The sequence below is a fragment of the Lucilia sericata genome, unplaced genomic scaffold (genome assembly GCF_015586225.1).
Source record: "Lucilia sericata isolate MDLA Ls3-8-SP2 unplaced genomic scaffold, ASM1558622v1 Contig001902F_arrow, whole genome shotgun sequence".
Lineage (NCBI taxonomy): Eukaryota > Metazoa > Arthropoda > Insecta > Diptera > Calliphoridae > Lucilia > Lucilia sericata.
Window position 1 is genome coordinate 55,117 of NW_023995785.1, and position 24,470 is coordinate 79,586.

Consider the following 24,470-nt stretch of genomic DNA (forward strand, 5'->3'; position numbering starts at 1 on the left):
AGACTGTAGACTAGGCTATAGACTAGACTATACTATAGACCAGACTATAGACCAGACTATAGACTAGACTATAGACTAGACTAGACTATAGACTAGACTAGACTAGACTAGACTAGACTAGACTATAGACTAGACTAGACTATAGACTAGACTATAGACTAGACTATAGACTAGACTATAGACTAGACTATAGACTAGACTATAGACTAGACTATAGACTAGACTATAGACTAGACTATAGACTAGACTATAGACTAGATTATAGACTAGACTATAGACTAGACTATAGACTAGACTATAGACTAGACTATAGACTAGACTATAGACTAGACTATAGACTAGACTATAGACTAGACTATAGACTAGACTATAGACTAGACTATAGACTAGACTATAGACTAGACTATAGACTAGACTATAGACTAGACTATAGACTAGACTATAAACTAGACTATAGACTAGACTATAGACTAGACTATAGACTAGACTATAGACTAGACTATAGACTAGACTATAGACTAGACTATAGACTAGACTATAGACTAGACTATAGACTTGACTATAGACTAGACTATAGACTAGACTATAGACTAGACTATAGACTAGACAATAGACTAGACTAAGGACTAGACTATAGACTAGACTATAGATTGGACTAAAGAGTAGTCTACAGACTAGACTATAGATTAGACTATAGACTAGACTATAGACTAGACTATAGACTAGACTATACACTAGACTATAGACTAGACTATATACTAGACTAGACTATAGACTAGACTATAGACTAGACTATAGACTAGACTATAGACTAGACTATAGACTAGACTATAGACTAGACTATAGACTAGACTATAGACTAGACTATAGACTAGACTATAGACTAGAATATAGACTAGACTATAGACTAGACTATAGACTGGACTATAGACTAGACTATAGACTGGACTATAGACTAGACTATAGACTAGACTATAGACTAGACTATAGACTAGACTAGACTATAGACTAGACTATAGACTAGACTATAGACTAGACTATAGACTAGACTATAGACTAGACTATAGACTAGACTATAGACTAGACTATAGACTAGACTATAGACTAGAATATAGACTAGACTATAGACTAGACTATAGACTGGACTATAGACTAGACTATAGACTGGACTATAGACTAGACTATAGACTAGACTATAGACTAGACTAGACTATAGAGTAGACTATAGACTAGACTATAGACTAGACTATAGACTAGACTATAGACTAGACTATAGACTAGACTATAGACTAGACTATAGACTAGACTATAGACTAGACTATAGACTAGACTATAGACTAGACTATAGACTAGACTATAGACTAGACTATAGACTAGACTATAGACTAGACTATAGACTAGACTATAAACTAGACTATAGACTAGACTATAGACTAGACTATAGACTAGACTATAGACTAGACTATAGACTAGACTATAGACTAGACTATAGACTAGACTATAGACTAGACTATAGACTTGACTATAGACTAGACTATAGACTAGACTATAGACTAGACAATAGACTAGACTAAGGACTAGACTATAGACTAGACTATAGATTGGACTAAAGAGTAGTCTACAGACTAGACTATAGATTAGACTATAGACTAGACTATAGACTAGACTATAGACTAGACTACACTAGACTATAGACTAGACTATATAGACTAGACTATAGACTAGACTATAGACTAGACTATAGACTAGACTATAGACTAGACTATAGACTAGACTATAGACTAGATAAGACTAGACTAGACTAGACTATAGACTAGACTATAGACTAGACTATAGACTAGACTATAGGACTAAGAATATAGATAGACTATAGACTAGATAGATTAGCTATAGACTAGACTATAGACTGGACTATAGACTAGACTATAGACTAGGACTATAGACTAGACTATAGACTAGACTAGCTATAGCTAGACTAGACTAGATACTAGACTAGACTATAGACTAGACTAATAGACTAGAACTATAGACTAGACTATAGACTAGACTATAGACTAGACTATAGACTAGGACTATCGACTAGACTATAGGACTAGACTATAGACTAGACTATAGACTAGACTATAGACTTAGACTAATAGACTAGACTATAGACTAGACTATAGACTAGACATAGACTAGACTAGACTAGACTCTAGACTAGACTAGACTAGACTAGACTATAGACTAGACTATAGACTAGACTATAGACTAGACTATAGACTAGACTATAGACTAGACTATAGACTGGACTATAGACTGGACTATAGACTAGACTATAGACTGGACTATAGACTGGACTATAGACTAGACTATAGACTGGACTATAGACTAGACTATAGACTATAGACTCTCTAGTCCTGACTATGTTATAACCTGTTTATGCTATAACTATGTTATAACTCCTGACTATATTATAATCCTAACTACAGTTTATGATACAATACTGACTATAGTCTATTCAAAAGTACAGCCTATATCCTATTCTCTAGTACAGCCTATATCCTATTCTCTAGTCCTGACTATAGTATATTCTATAGTTCTCACTACAGTCTGTTCTATAGTTTGTTCTGTAGTCTTGACAATAGTCTATTCTATAGTCCTGACTACAGTCTATGGCCTTAGATAAAGTGTAGTCTATAGACTCAACTATAGTCTATTCTATAGTCTAAAATATAATCTACTCTATGTCTACCGTTTAGTCTATGGTCTTATCTTTGGACACTATAGTTCGATCTATAGTTTTGGCTATTGTTTAGCCTTTAGTCTTGACTATATTCTAGTCTATTTCGTTGATTAAAGTCTAGTTTTCTGATGTGTATTATTACAATAATATCCATTGATCTTGGAACGATTATTGAAGTTTTTCGGAAACAATAAATAATTAAAATATACTGGTTTTTGTAAATTATTTACTGAAATTTTTTTATTAAATACTTTTGTTTAAAAAGGGAATTTTCTTTTTTATATATGTAAGTAATATTGGTTTTGATATGCTTTAAAATTTTAAAGCTTTCTTGGTTAAATAGATATATAAGTTTTAAATCTATGTCAGAAGATAATTTTGAAATTTATATTAAACAATTTTAAACTCTCAACATTAAAAAATTATTGAAAAAGTAAAATATAATATTTACTGTTTTTTTTTAAGTTACGTTACTTTACGTTTTACTATCCCGTCAAGCAACGTTTAAGTAATTCTGTTTTAAGTAACGTTGAACGTTACCTAAACTTGCAGTTCCTGCTAGAGGAATGAAAAATATGGAAAAAATCAATTGAAAATGAAATTTCAATATATTATAAGGAACTGCTAAAACATTTTTTTTTAATTAATTTCTTACTTTTTATTCTTAGTTGTAAGTTTTTTAAGAAAAATTCCTAAAAAGTTTGTTATTTTATTTAAAATGTTCCTTGAATTTTAAAGTTTTTTTTTTTAATAACTTAAGTTTTATTATTAATTTTTTGTGTTATTTTTATTGTTATTTGAAAACAAAATGAACCCCAAAAATATATCTATTGTTTTAAACATTAGAAAATCAAAATTTAAAAGATTTTAAAGAAATAAAAGAAAAAGAAAGGAGTTTTCCCCAAAATCAAGAGAAAAAGTTGAATGATATCTAAAGTATATCAATTTACAGTGAGTGCCTAAAAGCATTCACTCAGAAACTTGACTTTTTAATGCAATTTGAAAGGCAAAGCTCTAGAAAATGGAAAAACTTTCCAGGATTTAGATTGCTAATAGTATAAACTTTTGTCTTTGTTCGGGAAAATTCTCTCAAAGCTCTCCCCCATAATATTAATATTAAAAATATATATTTAACAAAGTATACTTCCTTTATATTAAATATAAATTATTCTTAAATGTAAGTAAAAGCTTTTTTTAGAAATTCTATATATAAAAAATAAGCAAAAAGAAAAGTCAAAAACATATTTGTTAGTAATAAATTAATAATAAATGATAAATCCAGCAGAAAACATAATCAGACATTTAAAATACTTATACTAAACTGCATAAAAAAAAACATAAATATTAATATTAGTTGATAAAAATTATAAAAAACTTATGTAAAACACAAAAAAACGTATAAATAAATGAAAAATATTATGAAGAAATATTAAATAACATAAAAAAAATAATAATTTTTATTAGGGAGAAATTTAAAAGTTGAGTTGAATAAAAAAATTTGTGGTGAAATTTAGAATTCGAGGTGAAATACTAAACTAAAGATCAAACTAGAACGTTTCGAAAATAGACCAAACTATAAAAGAGATTGTGGCCAAGATTATAGAATAGACCAGACATAAAACTAGATAATAGACTAGACTGTACACTAGAAAATAAAGTAGACTGTAGACTAGACCAAAGCCAAGATTATAGACAAGATTATAGACTTGACTATAAGATGGACTATAAAAAAGATTATAAACAAGACTATATATATGTATATATATATTATATAACAAAACTATAGACCAAATACTATAGAATAGATTAGACAATAGACTGGACTATAGATTAGACTATAGACTAGACTATGTACCAGACTATAGACTAGACCATAACCTATACTATAAACTAGACCGTAAAGTAGACTATTGTCTAAAATATAGACTAGGCCATAGACAAAACTATACACTAGACTATAGACAAAACTATAGACTAGACAATATAATTGAATCTAGATTAGACTAAACTATAAACTAGACTATAGACAAAACTATACACTAGTCTACAAGCAAGACTATAGACTAGACAATAGATAAAACTATAGAACAAACTATAGAATAGATTATAGACTAGACTATAGAGTAGACTATAAACTAGAGTAGAGTATAGACTAGACTATAGAGTAGACTATACACTAGACTATAAACTAGACTATACATTAGACTTAGGCAAGACTACAGAACAGAATTAGACTATAGACTAAGCTATCGACAAGACTATCGACTAGACAATAGACTAGACTCTTGTCTAAACTATAGAATAAACTATGAACTAGACTATAGACTAGATTTTAGGATAAACTATAGGCTATACTCTAAACTATTAAATAGACTATAGGCTAGACGATATATTAGACTGTAGACTACTCTATAGACCAAACTATAGGCTAGATTATAGACTAGATTATAAACTAGACTATAGACTAGACTATAGACTAGACTATAGACTAGACTATAGACTAGACTATAGACTAGACTATAGACTAGACTATAGACTAGACTATAGACTAGACTATAGAATAGACTATAGACCAGACTATAGACTAGACTAAAGACTAGACTATAGACCAGACTATAGACTAGACTATAGACTAGACTATAGACTAGACTATAGACTAGACTATAGACTAGACTATAGACTAGACTATAGACTAGACTATAGACTAGACTATAGACTAGACTATAGACTAGACTATAGACTAGACTATAGACTAGACTATAGACTAGACTATAGACTAGACTATAGACTAGACTATAGACTAGACTATAGACTAGACTATGGACTAGACTATAGACTAGACTATAGACTAGACTATAGACTAGACTATAGACTAGACTATAGACTAGACTATAGACTAGACTATAGACTAGACTATAGACTAGACTATAGACTAGACTATAGACTAGATTATAGACTAGACTATAGACTAGATTATAGACTAGACTATAGACTAGATCAGACTATAAACTGTATTATAAACTAGGCTATAGATTTGGCTATAGACTATACTTTACAGTAGACTAAAGACTAGTTTAATTTTCCTCAAAACTTTCTTTTATTTATTGATAAATTTTATTTCAGATGAAACCATTTCTAATTAAAACACAAAATTATTGCAAAAATCATTTTCCTCCTTAATTTGTTGCGGCCATTGGGCGGCAGCTTGGAAAATCTGCGCCGTGGTATTGGCCTGTTGCTGTTGTTGATTCTGTGCCTGTTGCTGCTGCTGCTGTTGTTGCTGATGATGCTGTTGCAATTGCTGCTGCTGTTGTGTAACTTGCTGCATTAGATCTTCGGTATTAAATATAATCATATGATCACCATTTAATAAACCGGCGGCAGATAAATCATTAGCCTGAGTAGTAACCACTGAATTCAAAAGTTGCTGTTGTTGCTGAAGATCAATATTAAGAGCAGCCGTGGTCGAGCAAAAGTTACTATTAGACGATGGATTTGTTTTACGAAAATTACGCAAACTTTCAGAATGTTCCTGTAATATGCCCGCCGAAGGAGGAGGAGATGAAGACGAAGAGGAAGTTATGGTAGAAGACATTAGTGTAGGAGTTGAGCTGGTGGTGGAAGTTAGAGAACCCGTAGCGGCGCTTATGGTTAAAATGTTGGAATTATTGATGAGATTTGTTAAAGCATTCTTATTGGCATAGGTGCGTAGGGCGGCAGGTTTGACCGATGATTGATCCTCTTTTGGGGGAAATTCATTAAAATCTTGAGAAGATTGTTTATGACAGGTTTCACTGTGTGTGGTGGAATTGCTATTGATGCTAGTGGTATTGAAATTAAGAGAATTTTGTGTATTACTAGCGCCACTATTATAACCTAAAGGCAAGAAAATATGTTAAGAAATTTTCAAGTTAGAAATAAGAGATTTCCTAGAAGTTTTCAGCAAATTTTAAAAATTGTAGTTCATTCAATTTTAAAATTTGTGTTAATAAAAATTCGAATTTTTATATTTTCTTAATTAAATGAAAATTCAAAGTAAATTTAAAAATTTTGTAAACTTAAATTTTTTATTTTAAAATTATAAATTTTTAAACTTATTAAATAAAGTATTTAAAATTAAATTTGAAAAAAAAAATAATAGTATAAATTTTTTGTCGATATGTCAGGTAGTTTTTGTGAGAGGTGGATGGTTTTGAAAGTAAAAAAATCATAACAATAGTTTGAAAATAAAACAAAAAAGTGTGTGCTCTACGTTTTATTTCAGGTCTTACGAATATCACTCGAGGAATCATCTTGCAAAATAGAACTTTCACTCAAAAGATTACGATCGCATTTGGTGGCCTGCAAGGAAATAAAAACTTTATTAATGAGACATGACAGACTATAGATTAGACTATATTTTGCTTCAAAATTTAAAATTTTGTATAAAAATCTAACTTTTTCCGAAAAAGTTGAAGCAAATTTTATGAACCCGTAAAGCTCTTCCTTACCTCTCTGTACTTATGCAAATATACCGACAGCGGTTCCACATAATTATCAAAACCCAAATTGGCAAAAGCATACAACAGATCATCACCATTTACTGTCTTGCGATTCTCTGACATGCTGCGTTCTATCGCTTCCGATGTAATAAACGATATAAACTCTGAAACACATTCCTGTATACATTCTCGAGCATCTTTGGCTATTTTACCATTTTCCGGAACGGGAACCTTCATGATTTTAATAATATTACAAATGGGTAAAAAACGATCCTGTTCTCGTAACATATAACCTGAATGGGCCTGACGATTGTCGGAGTCTTCATCTGGAAGAGTTGGAAAGTAAATTTTTGCCAATTAGTTGGGAAAATTGTATGTATCCGTTTGTTTACCTACCACCAGACATGTCCTCATCTTCTCTTTTGATATATTCATTTATATACTGTTGGGAATCGTTAGTGGAGGACATTTTTGTGTATGAATTTATCAAAATTTTTATATTATAAAGGGCAAATTTTTAAAAAATTTCGCAAGAATTTACTATTTTTCTATTAAAGTTTATTTTCTTTAATTTTTTATAGAGCAGCTGTCAAAATGTCTGTTGTTTTGTTTACATTTCTTATCAAACCATTTTATTTCATTTACCAACACTGGTTTTTGAATGCTTTAATAAACAGGGTTGTATTTTGTGGTACTAAAATCTATTAAAACACTGTTTAACCTTAGTTTTTAATAAAATTTCAGATTTTGCTCTTTTTTAATTAATTTGTATCTAAATATTTAAAAAAAATGTTTAAATATTAAGTAAAATTAAATTTTTTATAAATCTCTTAATATATTAACTACAACCTTGAGGTTTTTTGCTTGACCTTTTAAAAAGCCGATAAAACAGTTTCTTAATAACCGTCATTTTTCTCATGTTGCCTTTATTAAGCAACTGCGGGACAAAGGAACGCGTTATTTTCTTCAATTCTCTTTTGTGCAGCAATTTCTCGAACGGCAACCATTTGAATAACAAAATATTCTTTGACATTTCTTTTAACGATCGCAACGATCATTCTCCATCGTGTTATTATCGTTTAAAGTGCTTGTGAATATTTAACAGTAAATTTTTTTGCTACGCCAAAATAAAAAAGAAAAAAATCAAGAATTTAGCAACAATTTCGTTATAAAACATTTAAAAAAAAAATAATTTTATTTACAAACAAGTCGATGGTGTTATAAAATAATTGGCAAAAATGTTGGCTGCGTTAAAAATTAAGGAAGAGCCTCTAGATGAAATTGAAGATTTGCAGGAAATCTTTAAGCAAGAAGAAGACATTTTAATGAAGCAACAAATTAATGAAGAAGGTAAGCAGAAAATAAAGGGTGGTTTTATTTGATATAAAAGCTTTAATTGTGAGAACATCTTAAATTGTTATAGATTTAAGTTAATTTTGAAATTTGTTAAAATATTTAGTAAAATTTTCTAAATTTGAGTGTTAAAATTCCTTTACAATCACAAAAAAAAGAACCTTTTAGTAATGCTTTTGTTTGTGTATTTGTAGTTAGCGTTGATTTAGCAGTTCACTAGTGGTTGTACTGATCATCAAATATATTATTATTGTTGTTGTCATCACTTATTTTCTTTACGTTTTCATTTTGTTTTCATTTTCAATTGTGCGCACTTTTTGTTGTTTTGTTTCCCTCATTATTGTTTGTTTATTAAGTGAGGAAAAAAGCAACTCTGCTTACCCCAAATAAATAGTTTTTTGCTAATTTTATAAAATTTGTTTAAAAAATGGCATTTAAATTAAGTTTTATTTATTGATTTATTAAAATAATTAGCTTTTTGTTGTTTCTTTTAGTTTAAAACAATGTTTTTTTACCTATTCTTATTTTTTATTTGTTATTAGTTGTGTTTTCCTAATACTTTGTTTTGTTACCAAATTACCAAATTTTGCAACCAAGTTTTAAATTAGCGTTTTAACTAATATGGCTACTTTTTATTTAATTGTTTGTTTTTAGCCATAAAATTTAATAAAAAGTTGTAATTTATATACTTTTAATGAATTCAAGTTAATAATTTGTTTCTGTTTTCAGTTTTGTTACAATTTAGTAAAATTTGTATGTATTTGTTGTTGTTAGTTTTCTCAATTTCTCATTATTGTTTTAATTTTGTCTGGCAGCTTTGTTAGAACTATGTGGCAGCGTCTATGGCATAGCTGTCAACAAAGAACCGTTATATCAAGAAAGCATTTTTTTGGTGATGGTGTGTTTTTTCTCAAATTTATAGTTATTACAAAAAAAAACTAAAAAAATATAAATTTATATTACAAATTTTATTTATTTAACAAATAATTATTTAATTATAGTGTTTTTATGTTATTACATTGTATTTTTTGTATATTTTGACAAACATATTTTAGCTGAGCTGCTGTCTGCCAACTTGCCGGCTAATAATTTCCACATTGTTGAGGAACGGGATAGCTTTATTACCGTTAGTGCTGCCGACATGAAGTCCGATGATGAATTACACTTCATAGATTCCATTAATAATGCAGATGTAAGTGTTATTTTAGTTATTTTTCAATAATTTTTTTTTCATTTATCCATCTTGTTCATTGCAGCCTCAAAAATTTAAGGGTGTTTGTTCCAAATGCTTAAAATGCTTTACAAATCGTGCCCAGTTTCTTAAGCATACTAAGCGCAATCATTGCATTACCAAACAAAAGTGTCCCGTGTGTCCGGTAACCTTTATAGATGCACCCTCTTTGCTTAATCATTTGAATTTACATCGGGACAATACATTCTTTTGTTCTCTACATTGCGGTGCCAATTTTGCCACACTACCACTGTGTGAAGATCATGAGCTTAAGGAACATAAAGTGGTAAGCTTTAGCTTATTCCAATGTGATTGTTTTACCTAAAATTGTCGTTCAAATTTCAGCAAGCTACTCCCAAAATCCGCTACAAACATTTTTGCTCTTTTTGCCGTGAGGGCTTTAAGACCGAACTACAATTGCATGTCCATTGGCTGCAACAGAATCAAGGCTGTGGTAAACTAATGCAAGATGTTGCTTTACATTCCACTAATGTTGCCAATAACTACAATACCACCAACTGCAAGAAATCGAAAAATCTAACATTAGACACACAATTATCTACAAACAACAACAACAACACAACTCCAGTAAACATTATACCCATTACCAAATTAAGATTAAAGTCAATCACTCCAGCTGCCAAACCACCAACTGCAGCAGCGACAATTAAAAGACCCTTTGCTGAAAAACAACCCCACTTAGAAGATAATGAGATGGGCTTAAAGAAATTAAAACTCATAGACCAAATAAAAACAGAAGTGGAAAGCCAGGAAATGCCTTTTCATTTCCAACCAGACATACAAATAAAAGAAGAACCTATAGATGAATATGAAAGCGATATAACGGCAAATCTAATACCAGAAGTAATCATCAAAACTGAGGAGGAAGAAAATCCTATACAAACCCCACATACTCCCAATGATAAACCTAAAATGCAAAATTTAATCATAAACAATATGATAGGACCGGAGTCCAGTGGTAAATTTATACCTTTAGAAAAGTTTGTCTCCTCGGAAAATACCAAAATTGAGGGTAAACCTGAAATGAAAACCTTCTCCATAAACAATATAGTAAAAGCTAATGTTAATGGTAAAATGATAAATATGAATAACCACAATTTGCCGGTTTTGAAACTGATAAATAACAATAACAACAATATAAATTTAAACACTATTAACAAAACTACCATAAAAACTGAAGGCAACTTAAGATTTGTGAAAATATTGCCTAAACCTTTAGCCACAGCAGGAACAGTCAATAAAGCTCTAAACAACATAAACTTAACAAATTTGAAAAGTTATTCAACCGGCAAATTAATGTCTTTAAAATTGGCCAATGGGCAAAATTTACTCCACAAGGGAGATATTAAGCCCTTACCCACTACAGGCTTACAAATTATAAAATTTTTACCCAATACCCAATTCTTAAGCCTGAAAAACAACAATAATAATAAGTCTTTATTAAACAACAACAACAAACCTCCTATAGTATTAAAACTAAAAACTCCTCCAACACTAGCTGTAAACAAAACGGAAACAAAAGCATGCACTACCCCCACTAACACGCACAACAACAGCAACTCCAACTCCAACAGTAATACTACACCGAATGTTTGCATAAAACTCAACTCCCTCGAAAAAAATACCACCATAGATGCCGAAGACTTTAAAAAACTTCAAGCTGAGGCCCTTATTAAGGCCGAGGAACATCGTAAAAACTTGTATATACCCAAAAACCGCCTAATGATTATCGAAAATATACCCGAGAAAAAACAATTGATCGATAGCATGAAACAGCAAATAGCTGAGGTAGAAACAAAAACTACCGAACAGATTCAGGGTAAACCGGCGGGAAATTTTATTTTGAAATCAAAAGATAGTGATGAACCGCGTTCTTTGTATTTGCCCATACTTACCACACTGGATGTGTCACTGGTAGAGGCACGCTATCAGAATCCGAATTATTATTATAAATGGATTTGCCCCTATTGTTTAAAGGATTATGAAATTAAGACTGCTCTCAAAGCGCACTTGAATCGGGCTCATAATCTAATTAATCGTGATATGGAAAAGATAAATGTGCAGGCCAAGCCGTTTGTGTGTGAAGGTGAATAACATTTTGGTTCAAGTTCAATTCTAGTTGTAGTTTAAGTTCAGTTCTAGTTCAGTTCTAGTCCAGTTCTAGTCCAGTTCTAGTTCAGTTCTAGTTCAGTTCTAGTTCAGTTCTAGTTCAGTTCTAGTTCAGTTCTAGTTCAGTTCTAGTTCAGTTCTAGTTCAGTTCTAGTTCAGTTCTAGTTCAGTTCTAGTTCAGTTCTAGTTCAGTTCTAGTTCAGTTCTAGTTCAGTTCTAGTTCAGTTCTAGTTCAGTTCTAGTTCAGTTCTAGTTCAGTTCTAGTTCAGTTCTAGTTCAGTTCTAGTTCAGTTCTAGTTCAGTTCTAGTTCAGTTCTAGTTCTAGTTCAGTTCTAGTTCTAGTTCAGTTCTAGTTCTAGTTCTAGTTCAGTTCTAGTTCTAGTTCTAGTTCAGTTCTAGTTCAGTTCTAGTTCAGTTCTAGTTCAGTTCTAGTTCAGTTCTAGTTCAGTTCTAGTTCAGTTCTAGTTCAGTTCTAGTTCAGTTCTAGTTCAGTTCTAGTTCAGTTCTAGTTCAGTTCTAGTTCAGTTCTAGTTCAGTTCTAGTTCAGTTCTAGTTCAGTTCTAGTTCAGTTCTAGTTCGGTTCTAGTTCAGTTCTAGGTCAGTTCTAGTTCAGTTTTAGTTCAGTTCTAGTTCAGTTCTAGTTCGGTTCTAGTTCAGTTCTAGTTCAGCTCTAATTCAGTTCTAGTTCAGTTCTAGTTCAGTTCTAGTTCAGTTCTAGTTCAGTTCTAGTTCAGTTCTAGTTCAGTTCTAGTTCAGTTCTAGTTCCGTTTCTATTTCAGTTCTAGTTCAGTTCTAGTTCAGTTCTAGTTCGTTCTAGTTCTAGTTTAGTTCAGTTTAGTTCCAGTTCTAGTTCAGTTCTAGTTCAGTTCTAGGTTCAGTTCTAGTTCAGTTCTAGTTCAGTTCTAGTTCAGTTCTAGTTCAGTTCTAGTTCAGTTCTAGTTCAGTTCTAGTCAGTTCTAGTTCAGTTCTAGTTCAGTTCTAGTTCAGTTCTAGTTCAGTTCTAGTTCAGTTCTAGTTCAGTTCTAGTTCAGTTCTAGTTCAGTTCTAGTTCAGTTTTAGTTCAGTTCTAGTTCAGTTCTAGTTCAGTTCTAGTTCCAGTTCTAGTTCCGTTCTAGTTCAGTAGTTCTAGTTCAGTTCCTAGTTCAGTTCTAGTTCAGTTCTAGTTTTTTCAGTTCTAGTTCTAGTTCAGTTCTAGTTCAGTTCTAGTTCAGTTCTAGTTCAGTTTAGTTCAGTTCTAGTTCAGTTCTAGTTCCGTTCTAGTTCAGTTCTAGTTCAGTTCTAGTTCAGTTCTAGTTCAGTTCTAGTTCAGTTCAGTCAGTTCTAGTTCAGTTCTAGTTCAGTTCTAGTTCAGTTCTAGTTCAGTTCTAGTTCAGTTCTAGTTCAGTTCTAGTTCAGTTCTAGTTCAGTTCTAGTTCAGTTCTAGTTCAGTTCTAGTTCAGTTCTAGTTCAGTTCTAGTTCAGTTCTAGTTCAGTTCTAGTCTAGTTCAGTTCTAGTTCAGTTCTAGTTCAGTTCTAGTTCAGTTCTAGTTCAGTTCTAGTTCAGTTCTAGTTCACTTCTAGTTCAGTTCTAGTTCAGTTCTAGTTCAGTTCTAGTTCAGTTCTTGTTCAGTTCTAGTTCAGTTCTAGTTCAGTTCTAGTTCAGTTCTAGTTCAGTTCTAGTTCAGTTCTAGTTCAGTTCTAGTTCAGTTCTAGTTCAGTTCTAGTTCAGTTCTAGATCAGTTCTAGTTCAGTTCTAGTTCAGTTTTAGTTCAGTTCTAGTTCAGTTCTAGTTCAGTTCTTTCAGTTCGTTTCAGTTCTTCTAGTTCAGTTCTAGTTCAGTTCTAGTTCAGTTCTAATTCAGTTCTAGTTCAGTTCTAGTTCAGTTCTAGTTCAGTTCTAGTTCAGTTCTAGTTCAGTTCTAGTTCAGTTCTATTCAGTTCTAGTTCAGTTCTAGTTCAGTTCTAGTTCAGTTCTAGTTCAGTTCTAGTTCAGTTCTAGTTCAGTTCTAGTTCAGTTCTAGTTCAGTTCTAGTTCAGTTCTAGTTCAGTTCTAGTTCAGTTCTAGTTCAGTTCTAGTTCAGTTCTAGTTCAGTTCTAGTTCAGTTCTAGTTCAGTTCTAGTTCAGTTCTAGTTCAGTTCTAGTTCATTCTAGTTCAGTTCTAGTTCAGTTCTAGTTCAGTTCTAGTTCAGTTCTAGTTCAGTTCTAGTTCAGTTCTAGTTCAGTTCTAGTCAGTTCTAGGTCAGTTTTAGTTCAGTTTCTAGTTCGGTTGTAGTTCAGTTCTAGTTCAGTTCTAGTTCAGTTCTAGTTCAGTTTCAGTTCTTTCAGTTCTAGTTCAGTTTAGTTCAGTTCTAGTTCAGTTCTAGTTCAGTTCTAGTTCAGTTCTAGTTCAGTTCTAGTTCAGTTAGTTCAGTTCTAGTCAGTTCTATAGTTCAGTTCTAGTTCAGTTCTAGTTCAGTTCTAGTTCAGTCTAGTTCAGTTCTAGTTCAGTTCTAGTTCAGTTCTAGTTCAGTTCTAGTTCAGTTCTAGTTCAGTTCTAGTTCAGTTCTAGTTCAGTTCTAGTCGTTCTAGTTCTAGTTCAGTTCTAGTTCATTTCTAGTTCAGCTATAGTTCAGTTCTAGTTTTAACCTTATCACTGTTTCTAGTTCCCATTCCTTAATACACTTTCTCTTTTTCAGAACAACCACCCGTCGCAGAAGATATTAAACCACAAATAAGGAAGAATTAAAAACAAAAATTAAAATTGAACCTATACTAACACAAGACACCGATTCACAGTCATTCTCCAACTCTGAATCAGAATCCTTGATAATTGATACTTCTTCCTCACTGTCTCCAAAACCTCAACTTCAAGCAACAAACATAAAACTACCAAGACCTCGTTATGTATGTGATAAATGTGGTCGCACTTGTTCTTCGAAAACCATGTTAAACGATCATATTTTGGCGAATTGTAGTCGTGAGCCACAGTACTCGTGTAAAGAATGTAATAAGAAATTCTATTCACATGGCACTCTACAATGTCACATGACCATACACACCGGTGAATTGCCGCACAAATGTAATTATTGTGAGAAACGTTTTCGTACCCGAGGACAAGTGAAAGTGCATCATCGAACTCATACCGGAGAGAGACCATTCTTTTGTCAGGTTTGTTCAAAACAAAGAAAATTATTTTACAAAATATGTTTATTTACTTTTTTTGCTTTTCCTTGTTTTTAATCCAGGTTTGCTCTCAACGTTTCACTCATCGTGAAACCTTGATAGCCCATTTATCACGTCACATTGGCATGAAACGTTACAAATGCTATGGCTGTGATAAACATTTCTCCTGTATTAGTGCTTTAAAAACCCACCGAGAGATACGTGCTGATACCTGTGGCAAAGTTAAATTTAATCCACGTGCCATTGGTCCTCGTGTTCGTGTTATTAGAGGCAATGTTATCTTTGAACCACAGCCTGAAATAAATCCCTACTTAAAGTCTGAAGATCCTAAAAGTGTGCTGTCTGAATTGCAAAATCAGTCTGCAGCCGCAGCACAAGACACATCTTCTTAAGTTATTTACTTTCTTTTCGTTTAATTAGTTTTTAATGGAATGTTTAAAAATCCTTTTTATTAGGTTTAAGTTTTTAAATTGTGTACTTTTTTCTATGAAATGCAGTTTATTGGTAAGTTTAGTTTATCCCTATTTTATTTACGCCTACCATTACCACCCATCCAAATTTTCTTTTGAAGTTGTTTGCTTTATGGAATGAATGAAATTCAATTTTCATTGTTAAATGAAATTAAATTTCATTTTTTTTTAATTTAAATTTTTAACTTAATTAACACTGAACATGTATGCCTGAGTTTGGTTTGTTAAAAATTTGTATAAATAAAGAGATAAATATTTTTAAAGATATTTCTAAATGTATCTATTTTTTAATTGTTTTTTTTTCTAGAAGAGTTCCATTTAAGATCGAGATTGGTTCTAGTTTAATTTTCAATCAGTTTTAGTTTAGTTCTACTTAAGTTTATTTAAGTTGTAGTTCTGTTCTAGTCTATTTCAGTTCTAGTTCTGTTCTGTTCTAGTTCTGTTCTAGTTCTGTTCTAGTTCTGTTCTAGTTCTGTTCTAGTTCTGTTCTAGTTCTGTTCTAGTTCTGTTCTAGTTCTGTTCTAGTTCTGTTCTAGTTCGGTTCTAGTTCTGTTCTAGTTCTGTTCTAGTTCTGTTCTAGTTAGTTCAGTTTCTGTTCTAGTTCTAGTTCTAGTTCTATTCTGTTCTAGTTCTGTTCTAGTTCTGTTCTAGTTCTGTTCTAGTTCTGTTCTAGTTCTGTTCTAGTTCTGTTCTAGTTCTGTTCTAGTTCTGTTCTAGTTTGTTCTAGTTCTGTTCTAGTTCTGTTCTAGTTCTGTTCTAGTTCTGTTCTAGTTCTGTTCTAGTTCTGTTCTAGTTCTGTTCTAGTTCTGTTCTAGTTCTGTTCTAGTTCTGTTCTAGTTCTGTTCTAGTTCTGTACTAGTTCTGTTCTAGTTCTGTTCTAGTTCTGTTCTAGTTCTGTTCTAGTTCTGTTCTAGTTCTGTTCTAGTTCTGTTCTAGTTCTGTTCTAGTTCTGTTCTAGTTCTGTTCTAGTTCTGTTCTAGTTCTGTTCTAGTTCTGTTCTAGTTCTGTTCTAGTTCTGTTCTAGTTCTGTTCTAGTTCTGTTCTAGTTCTGTTCTAGTTCTGTTCTTGTTCTGTTCTAGTTCTGTTCTAGTACTGTTCTAGTTCTGTTCTAGTTCTGTTCTAGTTCTGTTCTAGTTCTGTTGTAGTTCTGTTCTAGTTCTGTTCTAGTTATGTTCTAGTTCTGTTCTAGTTCTGTTCTAGTTCTGTTCTAGTTCTGTTCTTGTTCTGTTCTAGTACTGTTTAGTTCTGTTGTAGTTCTGTTCTAGTTCTGTTCTTGTTCTGTTCTAGTTCTGTTCTTGTTCTGTTCTAGTTTTGTTGTAGTTCTGTTGTAGTTCTGTTCTAGTTCTGTCCTAGTTCTGTTCTGTTCTGTTCTGTTCTGTTCTGTCCTGTTCTGTTCTAGTTCTGTTCTAGTTCTGTTCTAGTTCTGTTCAGTTCTGTTCTAGTTCTGTTCTAGTTCTGTTCTAGTTCTGTTCTAGTTCTGTTCTAGTTCTGTTCTAGTTCTGTTCTAGTTCTGTTCTAGTTCTGCTCTAGTTCTGTTCTAGTTCTGTTCTAGTTCTGTTCTAGTTCTGTTCTAGTTTCTGTTCTAGTTCTGTTCTAGTTCTGTTCTAGTTCTGTTCTAGTTCTGTTCTAGTTCTGTTCTAGTTCTGTTCTAGTTCTGTTCTAGTTCTGTTCTAGTTCTGTTCTAGTTCTGTTCTAGTTCTGTTCTAGTTCTGTTCTAGTTCTGTTCTAGTTCTGTTCTAGTTCTGTTCTAGTTCTGTTCTAGTTCTGTTCTAGTTCTGTTCTAATTCTGTTCTAGTTCTGTTCTATTCTGTTCTAGTTCTGCTCTAGTTTCTGTTCTAGTTCTGTTCTAGTTCTGTTCTAGTTCTGTTCTAGTTCTGTTCTAGTTCTGTTCTAGTTCTGTTCTAGTTCTGTTCTAGTTCTGTTCTAGTTCTGTTCTAGTTCTGTTCTAGTTCTGTTCTAGTTCTGTTCTAGTTCTGTTCTAGTTCTGTTCTAGTTCTGTTCTAGTTCTGTTCTAGTTCTGTTCTAGTTCTGTTCTAGTTCTGTTCTAGTTCTGTTCTAGTTCTGTTCTAGTTCTGTTCTAGTTCTGTTCTAGTTCTATTCTAGTTCTGTTCTAGTTCTGTTCTAGTTCTGTTCTAGTTCTGTTCTAGTTCTGTCCTAGTTTCTGTTCTAGTTCTGTTCTAGTTCTGTTCTAGTTCTGTTCTAGTTCTGTTCTAGTTCTGTTCTAGTTCTGTTCTAGTTCTGTTCTAGTTCTGTTCTAGTTCTGTTCTAGTTCTGTTCTAGTTTTGTTCTAGTTCTGTTCTAGTTCTGTTCTAGTTATGTTCTAGTTCTGTTCTAGTTCTGTTTCTAGTTCTGTTCTAGTTATGTTCTAGTTCTGTTCTAGTTCTGTTCTGTTCTAGTTCTGTTCTAGTTCTGTTCTAGTTCTGTTCTAGTTCTGTTCTAGTTCTGTTCTAGTTCTGTTCTAGTTCTGTTCTAGTTCTGTTCTAGTTCTGCTCTAGTTCTGTTCTAGTTCTGTTCTAGTTCTGTTCTAGTTCTGTTCTAGTCTGTTCTAGTTCTGTTCTAGTTCTGTTCTAGTTCTGTTCTAGTTGTTCTGTTCTAGTTCTGTTCTAGTTCTGTTCTAGTTCTGTTCTAGTACTGTTCTAGTTCTGTTCTAGTTCAGTTCTAGTTCTGTTCTAGTTCTGTTCTAGTTCAGTTCTAGTTCTGTTCTAGTTCTGTTTCTAGTTCTGTTCTATTTCTGTTCTAGTTCTTTCTAGTTTCTATTCTAGTTCTGTTCTAGTTCTGTTCTAGTTCTATTCTAGTTCTGTTCTAGTTCTGTTCTAGTTCTGTTCTAGTTCTGTTCTAGTTCTGTTCTAGTTCTGTTCTAGTTCTGTTCTAGTTCTGTTCTAGTTCTGCTCTAGTTCTGTTCTAGTTCTGTTCTAGTTCTGTTCTAGTTCTGTTCTAGTTCTGTTCTAGTTCTGTTCTAGTTCTGTTCTAGTTCTGTTCTAGTTCTGTTCTAGTTCTGTTCTAGTTCTGTTCTAGTTCTGTTCTAGTTCTGTTCTAGTTCTGTTCTAGTTCTGTTCTAGTTCTGTTCTAGTTCTGTTCTAGTTCTATTCTAGTTCTGTTCTAGTTCTGTTCTAGTTTTGTTCTAGTTCTGTTCTAGTTCTGTTCTAGTTCTGTTCTAGTTCTGTTCTGTTCTAGTTCTGTTCTAGTTCTGTTCTAGTTCTGTTCTAGTTCTGTTCTAGTTCTGTTCTAGTTCTGTTCTAGTTCTGTTCTAGTTCTGTTCTAGTTCTGTTCTAGTTCTGTTCTAGTTCTGTTCTAGTTCTGTTCTAGTTCTGTTCTAGTTCTGTTCTAGTTCTGTTCTAGTTCTGTTCTAGTTCTGTTCTAGTTCGTTCTAGTTCTGTTCTAGTTCTGTTCTAGTTCTGTTCTAGTTCTGTTCTAGTTCTGTTCTAGTTCTGTTCTAGTTCTGTTCTAGTTCTGTTCTAGTTCTGTTCTAGTTCTGTTCTAGTTCTGTTCTAGTTCTGTTCTAGTTCTGTTCTAGTTCTGTTCTAGTTCGTTCTAGTTCTGTTCTAGTTCTGTTCTAATTCTGTTCTAGTTTCTGTTCTAGTTCTGTTCTAGTTTCTGCTCTAGTTCTGTTCTAGTTCTGTTCTAGTTCTGTTCTAGTTCTGTTCTAGTTCTGTTCTAGTTCTGTTCTAGTTCAGTTCTATCTGTTCTAGTTCTGTTCTAGTTCAGTTCTAGTTCTGTTCTAGTTCTGTCCTAGTTCTGTTCTAGTTCTGTTCTAGTTCTATTCTAGTTCTGTTCTAGTTCTGTTCTAGTTCTATTCTAGTTCTGTTCTAGTTCTGTTCTAGTTCTGTTCTGTTCTAGTTCTGTTCTAGTTCTGTTCTAGTTCTGTTCTAGTTCTGTTCTAGTTCTGTTCTATTTCTGTTCTAGTTCTGTTCTAGTTCTGTTCTAGTTCTGTTCTAGTTCTGTTCTAGTTCTGTTCTAGTTCTGTTCTAGTTCTGTTCTAGTTCTGTTCTAGTTTGTTCTAGTTCTGTTCTAGTTCTGTTCTAGTTCGTTCTAGTTCTGTTCTAGTTCTGTTCTAGTTCTGTTCTAGTTCTGTTCTAGTTCTGTTCTAGTTCTGTTCTAGTTCTGTTCTAGTTCTGTTCTAGTTCTGTTCTAGTTCTGTTCTAATTCTGTTCTAGTTCTGTTCTAGTTCTGTTCTAGTTCTGCTCTAGTTCTGTTCTAGTTCTGTTCTAGTTCTGTTCTAGTTCTTTAGTTCTGTTCTAGTTCTGTTCTAGTTCTGTTCTAGTTCTGTTCTAGTTCTGTTCTAGTTCTGTTCTAGTTCTGTTCTAGTTCTGTTCTAGTTCTGTTCTAGTTCTGTTCTAGTTCAGTTCTAGTTCTGTTCTAGTTCTGTTCTAGTTCAGTTTCTAGTTCTGTTCTAGTTCTGTTCTAGTTCTGTTCTATTTCTGTTCTAGTTCTGTTCTAGTTCTTTCTAGTTCTGTTCTAGTTCTGTTCTAGTTCTATTCTAGTTCTGTTCTAGTTCTGTTCTAGTTCTTTCTAGTTCTGTTCTAGTTCTGTTCTAGTTCTGTTCTAGTTCTGTTCTAGTTCTGTTCTAGTTCTGTTCTAGTTCTGTTCTAGTTCTGTTCTAGTTCTGCTCTAGTTCTGTCTGTTCTAGTTCTGTTCTAGTTCTGTTCTAGTTCTGTTCTAGTTCTGTTCTAGTTCTGTTCTAGTTCTGTTCTAGTTCTGTTCTAGTTCTGTTCTAGTTCTGTTCTAGTTCTGTTCTAGTTCTGTTCTAGTTCTGTTCTAGTTATGTTCTAGTTCTGTTCTAGTTCTGTTCTAGTTCTGTTCTAGTTCTGTTCTAGTTCTGTTCTAGTTCTGTTCTAGTTCTGTTCTAGTTCAGTTCTAGTTCTGTTCTAGTTCTGTTCTAGTTCTGTTCTATTTCTGTTCTAGTTCTGTTCTAGTTCTATTCTAGTTCTGTTCTAGTTCTGTTCTAGTTCTATTCTAGTTTCTGTTCTAGTTCTGTTCTAGTTTCTGTTCTAGTTCTGTTCTAGTTCTGTTCTAGTTCTGTTCTAGTTTGTGTTCTAGTTCTGTTCTAGTTCTGTTCTAGTTCTGTTCTAGTTCTGTTCTAGTTCTGCTCTAGTTCTGTTCTAGTTCTGTTCTAGTTCTGTTCTAGTTCTGTTCTAGTTCTGTTCTAGTTCTGTTCTAGTTCTGTTCTAGTTCTGTTCTAGTTCTGTTCTAGTTCTGTTCTAGTTCTGTTCTAGTTCTGTTCTAGTTCTGTACTAGTTCTGTTCTAGTTCTGTTCTAGTTCTGTTCTAGTTTTCTATGTTCTGTTCTAGTTCTGTTCTAGTTCTGTTCTAGTTCTGTTCTAGTTTTGTTTCTGTTTAGTTTCTGTTTTCTAGTTCTGTTCTGTTCTAGTTTCGTTCTAGTTCTGTTCTAGTTCTGTTCTAGTTCTGTTCTAGTTCTGTTCTAGTTCTGTTCTAGTTCTGTTCTAGTTCTGTTCTAGTTTGTTCTAGTTCTGTTCCAGTTCTGTTCTAGTTCTGCTGTTCTAGTTCTTTCTAGTTCTGTTCTAGTTCTGTTCTAGTTCTGTGTTCTAGTTCTGTTCTAGTTCTGTTCTAGTTCTGTCTAGTTCTGTTCTAGTTCTGTTCTAGTTCTGTTCTAGTTCTGTTCTAGTTCTGTTCTAGTTCTTTCTAGTTCTGTTCTAGTTCTGTTTCAGTTCTGTTCTCTTCTGTTCTAGTTCTGTTCTAGTTCTGTTCTAGTTCTGTTCTAGTTCTGTTCTAGTTCTGTTCTAGTTAGTTCTAGTTCTGTTCTAGTTCTGTTCTAGTTCTGTTCTAGTTCTGTTCTAGTTCTTTCTAGTTCTGTTCTAGTTCTGTTCTAGCAGTTCATTCTAGTTCTGTTCTAGTTCTGTTCTAGTTCTGTTCTATTTCTGTTCTAGTTCTGTTCTAGTTCTATTCTAGTTCTGTTCTAGTTCTGTTCTAGTTCTATTCTAGTTCTGTTCTAGTTTGTTCTAGTTCTGTTCTAGTTCTGTTCTAGTTCTGTTCTAGTTCTGTTCTAGTTCTGTTCTAGTTCTGTTCTAGTTCTGTTCTAGTTCTGCTCTAGTTTCTGTTTCTAGTTCTGTTCTAGTTCTGTTCTAGTTCTGTTCTAGTTCTGTTCTAGTTCTGTTCTAGTCTGTTCTAGTTCTGTTCTAGTTCTTCTGTTCTAGTTCTGTTTCTTCTGTTCTAGTTCTGTTCTAGTTCTGTACTAGTTCTGTTCTAGTTCTGTTCTAGTTCTGTTCTAGTTCTGTTCTAGTTCTGTTCTAGTTCTGTTCTAGTTCTGTTCTAGTTCTGTTCTAGTTCTGTTCTAGTTCTGTTCTAGTTCTGTTCTAGTTCTGTTCTAGTTCTGTTCTAGTTCTGTTCTAGTTCTGTTTCTAGTTCTGTTCTAGTTCTGTTCTAGTTTCTGTTTAGTTCTGTTCTAGTTCTGTTCTAGTTCTGTTCTAGTTATGTTCTAGTTCTGTTCCAGTTCTGTTCTAGTTCTGTTCTAGTTCTGTTCTAGTTCTGTTCTAGTTTCTGTTCTAGTTCTGTTCTAGTTCTGTTCTAGTTCTGTTCTAGTTCTGTTCTAGTTCTGTTCTAGTTCTGTTTCTAGTTCTGTTCTAGTTCTGTTTCTAGTTCTGTTCTAGTTTCTGTTCTAGTTCTGTTCTAGTTCTGTTCTAGTTCTGTTCTAGTTCTGTTCTAGTTCTGTTCTAGTTCTCTGTTCTAGTTCTGTTCTAGTTCTGTTCTAGTTCTGTTCTAGTTTCTGTTCTAGTTCTTTCTAGTTCTGTTCTAGTTCTGTTCTAGTTCTGTTCTAGTTCTGTTCTAGTTCTGTTCTAGTTCTGTTCTAGTTCTGTCTAGTTCTGTTTAGTTCTGTTCTAGTTCTGTTTCTAGTTCTGTTCTAGTTCTGTTCTAGTTCTGTTCTAGTTCTGTTCTAGTTCTGTTCTAGTTCTGTTCTAGTTCTGTTCTAGTTCTGTTCTAGTTCTGTTCTAGTTCTGTTCTAGTTTCTGTGTTAGTTCTGTTCTAGTTCTGTTTTAGTCGTTCTAGTTTTGTCTAGTTCTAGTTCTGTTCTAGTTCTGTTCTGTTCTAGTTCTGTTTCTAGTTCTGTTCTAGTTCTGTTTCTAGTTCTGTTCTAGTTCTGTTCTAGTTCTGTTCTAGTTCTGTTCTGGTTCTGTTCTATTCTGTTCTAGTTCTGTTCTAGTTCTGTTCTAGTTCTGTTTTAGTTCTGTTTTAGTTCTGTTTCTAGTTCTGTTCTAGTTCTGTTCTAGTTCTGTTCTAGTTTCTGTTCTAGTTCTGTTCTAGTTCTGTTCTGTGCTGTTCTAGTTCTGTTCTAGTTTTTTCTAGTTCTGTTCTATTGTTCTAGTTCTGTTCTAGTTCTGTTCTAGTTATGTTCTATTCTGTTCTAGTTCTGTTCTAGTTATGTTCTAGTGCTGTTCTAGTTCTGTTCTAGTTTGAATTATTTTGATATTTGTGTTATTCTCACCTTGTCTCTTTTTGTTCCAGCAGTAAAACATTTAAATTTTTTGAAAATTCGAATTTAACAACATTGTCCTTAATTTCAATCTTTGTTAAGTTGTAATTTATCGATTTTCCAAAATTCCTTTAATTTTGTTTTATTTTTAATTTATTTTTATTTTGAATTAATCATTTTATTATCATATTTTAAATATTTTGGTTGTTGTTGTTTTGTAGTTAAATATGCTTAGATAATATTAATTGCATTAGGTTTTTTCTTTTTTACTAAAATTTAATAATGAAATTATAGTAAATTTTGTTTTTTTTGTTTAGTATTCTTAAATTTTCTCTTAATGATTTTTGTTTTTGTTAAAGATTTAGTTTAATTTTTTTTTTTCTTTTGATAATTTAAAGTTGAAAAAGTGATTTTGAAATTTCAGCAAAGTAAATAAGAAAAATAAATAATTAAATAAAATAATATACGTTTAGTAGTTTTATATTATAGTTTATTGATTTAATAGAAATTTTAATTCAAAAATAAAACATATTTGGAGATATATTGTAATAATAATAATAATTATAACGTTTTATAAATAGTTTTAACAAATATTGTGTTTATTGGTTTTTTACAATTTTTAAAAATTATAAAACTCAATAAGACAGTCTAAATTTTAGTAATATTTTGTTTTGTTTCTGGGTTTAAATAACAATTTTGTTTAAATATATTTTTTTCATTTGTAATTATTTTTGGGATTTCTTTATATTTTTTAATTAAAAACATTTTGGTTTTTATTAATATTAAAATGAAGCCCTTTTTAATATCTTTTTTGTTTTTGTTTTATATAGTTTTTTATTTTTGGTGAAAATTTTGAAATTTTTTTATTTTTTGAAATTTCTTTTGCAATTGTTGAATAGTTTTTTTTTTGGTTTGGGTTTAATATTTTTAATAGTGCTTATTGGTTGTTGGTTATAAACTTTTAAAAGTTTTTTTTTTAATTTTTAATTATTTTTTTGTTTAATTAATTATTGCTCTATATTGTTGTTTATTTTCTATAATTTTTGATGATGTTTTTTTGTTTATTTGGGTTTTTATGTAAAAAATAACAAATGTTTTTTTCTTTATATATATTTTTTTTAAATTTCTATATAATTTATTTAATGTTTGTTTTTTTATTTAATTATTTATTTTGGTTTTTGTTGTATGTACATAATTTTTGTTTGTTGTATATAATTATTGCCCTTTTCTCTTGACGCATGATGTTTGTCATTTAACTTCTTCTAAAAAAATTAAAAACAAATGAAAAATCAAAATAAAAACGTTATTTTATTGTTTAAACATAATAATTTGTTTACTTAATAATAATCTATTTTTAAATCGTTGTTTTTAATATATTTTGAAACTACATTGCAGGAAGAAGAAAAAGAAAAGTAAAGAGAGTGTAAAAGTGAAAAAAACTAGAACTAGACTAGAACGGAACTAAAACAGAACTAGAATAGAACTAGAACAACTAGAACAGAACTACAGAACTA

At 31.9% G+C, this 24,470-nt stretch overlaps 2 protein-coding genes across 2 annotated transcripts; one reads left to right on the plus strand and one right to left on the minus strand.

Moving 5' to 3' along the window:
* Window positions 1-6,773: 6,773 nt before the first annotated feature.
* Window positions 6,774-7,818, minus strand: LOC119612990 (nuclear transcription factor Y subunit B-1). Its single transcript, XM_037968908.1, has 3 exons — window positions 7,603-7,818; window positions 7,216-7,532; window positions 6,774-7,066 (listed from the first exon to the last, which is right to left on the minus strand). Exons 1-3 carry the CDS (start codon window positions 7,673-7,675, stop codon window positions 6,986-6,988), a joined length of 471 nt encoding a protein of 156 aa, XP_037824836.1. The 5' UTR covers window positions 7,676-7,818; the 3' UTR covers window positions 6,774-6,985.
* Window positions 7,819-8,230: 412 nt separating this feature from the next.
* Window positions 8,231-15,806, plus strand: LOC119612988. Its single transcript, XM_037968905.1, has 6 exons — window positions 8,231-8,556; window positions 9,615-9,751; window positions 9,816-10,076; window positions 10,136-11,897; window positions 14,601-15,046; window positions 15,124-15,806. The coding sequence occupies exons 1-6, from the start codon at window positions 8,445-8,447 to the stop codon at window positions 15,451-15,453; spliced, it is 3,048 nt and encodes a 1,015-aa protein (XP_037824833.1). The 5' UTR covers window positions 8,231-8,444; the 3' UTR covers window positions 15,454-15,806.
* The last annotated feature ends 8,664 nt before the right edge of the window (window positions 15,807-24,470 follow it).

Excerpts from the sequence above, each read along its gene's own strand:
- LOC119612988 (XM_037968905.1), top strand. The coding sequence starts at position 8,445 with ATGTTGGCTGCGTTAAAAATTAAGGAAGAGCCTCTAGATGAAATTGAA. Across the intron at positions 10,077-10,135 it reads AGCTTAAGGAACATAAAGTG|CAAGCTACTCCCAAAATCCG; the intron begins GTAAGCTTTAGC and ends TTCAAATTTCAG. Across the intron at positions 11,898-14,600 it reads CAAGCCGTTTGTGTGTGAAG|AAACCACAAATAAGGAAGAA; the intron begins GTGAATAACATT and ends GCAGAAGATATT.
- LOC119612990 (XM_037968908.1), bottom strand. The coding sequence starts at position 7,675 with ATGTCCTCCACTAACGATTCCCAACAGTATATAAATGAATATATCAAA. Across the intron at positions 7,533-7,602 it reads AGATGAGGACATGTCTGGTG|ATGAAGACTCCGACAATCGT; the intron begins GTAGGTAAACAA and ends CAACTCTTCCAG. Across the intron at positions 7,067-7,215 it reads ATTTGCATAAGTACAGAGAG|GCCACCAAATGCGATCGTAA; the intron begins GTAAGGAAGAGC and ends ATTTCCTTGCAG.